The following is a 3,954-nucleotide window of genomic DNA, read 5'->3' as shown; positions in this document are numbered from 1 at the left end:
TCCTGTTTGGATGTGTCTGAGACGATGATTTATTTAGTGACGATTCTTTGTAGTCACGGGCAACAGTTCTCAACATTGCTGCACATTAGAATTATATGGAGAACTTTAAAACATTCTAAGTCCTACAAAGTACATCAGAACCTCTGAGGTGAGCCTGAGCATCAGTGTATCAAAGGTCCCCAGGTGATTCCGTCCTGCAGTCAAGGATAAGAACACTTGGCCTAGGGCTGTGAGGCCACATTCCTACAAGACCTGAAAACGTTTAAATTGGTTTACTCTAGTGAAATGTCTGAGGTGGGGTATTTCTTAAAAAATCAAATTTTCAGGTATTTATCGAGACCATCTGGGTGCCAAGGAACCAGGGGAAATACAAGGGGCTGGGAAGGGTGAGAAAGGAAATAATGGCTGCTGCTTCAGATGTGCCTATGTAGCCCCAGTGAACCCACCTCCCTCCATCTCTGCCAGGCCATGGTGGCGTGTTACCCAGGCAACGGGCTGGGGTACGTGAGGCATGTTGACAATCCCCATGGAGATGGGCGCTGCATCACCTGTATCTATTACCTGAATCAGAACTGGGACGTTAAGGTAGGGGGTGAGGGTGGGGCCGGGGCTTTGTGCATCCTCTCCATTTTCCATTCCCTGCTCAGATTCTGGCATTTTCCTGTTCTTTTCTCAACCCACAGGGGGGCGGTGCAGTGTGCCGGCCCGTCCTGGGAAATGGCACCTCCTCTCTGGCTGACTGTGGTGGGACGACCCCCCCCCCTTTTCCGGGAATGGTGCTGTCTGCCAAGCCCCACCCGGCCTGTAGTGAACGCTCTCCCCCTTTTCCTGTCTTTAGTAGCTTCCTGCCCATCTCCATGGTGATACAGATTCTGGCTTGTCATTCATTTTAAGAGCCTTGAGTGGTGGGAGGGAGTGATGCCTGCTGGCACTGCGCCCCCTGGTGGACTCCTGGGACGCAGTGCAAGGCAGAGGCTCCAGGGAGGATCAGCTGGCCTCATCCTCTGGCCCGACCCCAGGTGCATGGTGGCCTGCTGCAGATCTTCCCTGAGGGCCGGCCTGTGGTAGCCAACATCGAGCCACTTTTTGACCGTTTGCTTATTTTCTGGTCTGACCGGCGGAACCCTCACGAGGTGAAGCCAGCCTATGCTACCAGGTATGACCCATAGTTCTGGGGATGTACCCAGGTGCTCACTCTGTGCCAACGATGTCCTGTCAGATCTGCGTAGTTCTGGGGATGTACCCAGGTGCTCACTCTGTGCCAACGATGTCCTGTCAGATCTGCAAAATGACTAGGCGCTGAGAGGGGCTCTAGGTGGGAACAGAACCAGGTGGCTCCAAAGGGTGGGCTCTACTGTCACTATTGGTATGGTGGCTGGAATTGCAAAAAACTGATCTCCAATTTCCCTGGTCCCCAGGTACGCCATCACTGTCTGGTATTTTGATGCCAAGGAGCGGGCTGCAGCCAAAGACAAGTATCAGCTAGGTACCTTTCCCACTTGCCTAGCCTTTACTATTCTATGTACCCCACTAGGCTTCCAGCTACCCCTTCTATCTCATTGGTCTCTTATTAAAAATCCCAGCACTCATTTTCCCTCATCTCTGTCCATCTTCCTTAGCCCGCTCTTCTGGTACCTCTGACATAAGCCCCATTTTCTTCCTGGTTCTTCCCCATCTTCTGAGGTTTCCCTTGGCCTTTTTGTTCCTCCCTTGATGACTCACAATCTTCTGTCCTCTCACCCCCAGCATCAGGACAGAAAGGTGTCCAAGTACCTGTATCACAGCAGACTACGCCCACCTAGTGGCTAGCCCCAGAGCTCCATGGACAGATGCCTTTCACTGACTTCAGGAGAGCCCTGGGCCATGAGCTGGCAGCCCACCAGTCTCTGGTGCTTGCTCCTCCCCTGCCATCGCTGCTGCTTCTGACTTTGCCTCTGTCCTGCCTGGTGTGGAGGGCTCTGTCTATTGCTGAGGACAAAGGAAGAGAGACCTTTGCTGTCCCATGATGGAGGCTGGAGTTGTGACCTGGGCAGGAGCCAGCATTGGGGGATACCATTACTGAAGTCGGGGCTTCTGTGCCCTGGCCTGTCTGGTCATACCCCTTATTAGGTGTGGAGAACTGGGAGGAAGCGCAGTCACCTCCCACCAGGATGCAGGATTTTGGGTTGGGGTGAGTCATGGCCTCTTGCTGGCAAAAGTTGGGGGGTATACATAAGCCCACCCCACTCCAGCCTGGAATGTGAAGTGACTCCCCAACCCCATTGGCTATGGCACCTTGTGGACTGGGCTGCTGCTGCTTGGGCAGGGTAGAAGGTGCCTGGAGGAGCATGGGTGTAGAAGTCCTGTCAGCCAAGAAATAAAAGTTTTACCTCAGAGCTGCACATATCTGACTCTTCCTTTCTATAATGAAATCTCCATCTGTAAGTCATGGCTTTTATTGACCAAGGAGGGCTAGGATGTGTGAGGGCAAGTGAGCCCAAAGTTGCAGAGCCTGATCTTAGCGGGGCACTAGGCGAAGCTGGAAGGCTGGGGGGACATTGCCCAGGCCAGTGCAATGTGGCGTGAGGTTGATGTTGGCAGAGTTCTCCACAGGGAGCAGGGAGAATTTCTGTAGGATAGCAGTAGGGAAGAGGAAGATCTCTGAATGGGCCAGTCCTGCTCCAAGGCACATCCGCTTTCCTAGGTACACAGGGGTACAGAGTAAGCAGCCTGTGCACCTCAGAACTGGTCCAAGCTTGTCCCCTCCCTTTCTGGCCCAGACCTGGGGCAAAGGGCATGAAAGCATCGTTGCTCTGGAACTCCCCCTTGTCATTCAGGAAGTTGGTGGGGTTGAAGCAGTCTGGGTCCTTGAATTGGGTGGGGTCTCGGTGCGCAGACACCAGCAGGGGAATCACGAAGGTGCCCTGGGGTATGCACAACTAGAGTTAACCATTCTATCAGCCTGTGTGAACACCTCTTCCATCTAAGACTATGTGTGTGTGGGTATATATATAGTTTTAAGACAGTCTCACTATGTCACTGTGGCATCACAACTTGCAGCAACCTCAAACTCTTGGACTTAAGCAATTCTCTTGGCTCAGCCTCCCAAATAGCTGGGACTACAGGCACCTGCCACAACACCCCCTGTTTTTGTTTTTTTGTTGTTGTTGTTTAGTAGGCCCTGTCTGTGTTTGAACCCATTAGTCCTGATGCATGTGGCTGGCACCCTAACCACGGAGCTACAGGTGCCAAGTCATATATATTTTTATTTTTTGAGGCAGAGTCTCTGTCACCCTCAGTAGAATGCTGTCCTATCATAGCTCACAGCAACCTCAAACTCTTGGGCTCAAGTGATCCTCTTGCCTCAGCCTCCCCAGTACCTGAGACTAGAGGTCTGCCACAGTGCCTGGCTATTTTTAGAGAAAGGGTCTCAACTCTTGCTCATGCGGGTCTTGAACTCCTAAGCTCAAGGGATCCACTTGCCTCATCCTCCCAGAGTGCTGGAATTAACAGGTGTGAGCCACCGTGCTGGCCCCATCTAAGAGCCTTTGTAAAAGCCTGCTCTTTGGGTCATTGAGCGTCAGTTGGCACCACGTATACCCGTTCTGGCTTTTAGCCAACGGGTGTTCATGCCTCTGGCACCCACAGTATCCCTGGACTCTGGGCACCTTGGGCAGAAAGTGGCCATGCAGGTGGGTATCGCGGGTGAGGGCACGCGGCAGTCCCAGTGGCAGGACACTGATGAAGCGCTGGATCTCATGTAGTACGGCGTTGGTGTAGGGCAGACACGCGCGGTCCTCTAGGTTTGGGGCGCGCACCCGACCTACCACAGCATCCAGCTCTGCTTGCACCTTGGCTGGGGCCAGAGGGAGCTGGTCAGCCGAGCACTTCCCTACTCCTCCAGCCATCCCCAAACCCCAGGCCCCCATTCTGGGTTTCTCCAGCTTGCAGACCTGCCACCTCTGGGTACTTCAG

At 53.4% G+C, this 3,954-nt stretch overlaps 2 protein-coding genes across 4 annotated transcripts in view; one reads left to right on the top strand and one right to left on the bottom strand.

The window, feature by feature from the left end:
• The window catches only part of EGLN2 (egl-9 family hypoxia inducible factor 2), a 9,397-nt gene extending 7,014 nt beyond the window's left edge, over window positions 1–2,383 (top strand). For 2 of the 3 annotated variants that reach the window (XM_012812928.2, XM_023508228.1), the window contains 4 exons: window positions 466–585; window positions 1,020–1,156; window positions 1,419–1,486; window positions 1,747–2,383. In XM_012812928.2, coding sequence (XP_012668382.1) covers window positions 466–585; window positions 1,020–1,156; window positions 1,419–1,486; window positions 1,747–1,802 — 381 coding nt within the window. In that variant the 3' untranslated portion in view covers window positions 1,803–2,383. The other variant, XM_023508229.1, reaches the window with a different exon arrangement.
• Window positions 2,384–2,419: 36 nt separating this feature from the next.
• Window positions 2,420–3,954, bottom strand: part of LOC105886351 (cytochrome P450 2F2-like) — a 5,628-nt gene continuing 4,093 nt past the window's right edge. The window contains 4 exon segments of the mRNA XM_012812902.2: window positions 2,420–2,679; window positions 2,762–2,903; window positions 3,648–3,835; window positions 3,933–3,948. Coding sequence (XP_012668356.1) covers window positions 2,498–2,679; window positions 2,762–2,903; window positions 3,648–3,835; window positions 3,933–3,948 — 528 coding nt within the window. The 3' untranslated portion in view covers window positions 2,420–2,497.

Source organism: Otolemur garnettii, unplaced genomic scaffold (assembly GCF_000181295.1).
Source record: "Otolemur garnettii isolate 467f Iridium unplaced genomic scaffold, OtoGar3 scaffold00233, whole genome shotgun sequence".
Classification (NCBI taxonomy): Eukaryota; Metazoa; Chordata; class Mammalia; order Primates; family Galagidae; genus Otolemur; species Otolemur garnettii.
Note: the sequence above shows the minus strand (reverse complement) of the source record. Positions and strands in the feature narration are given on the sequence as shown.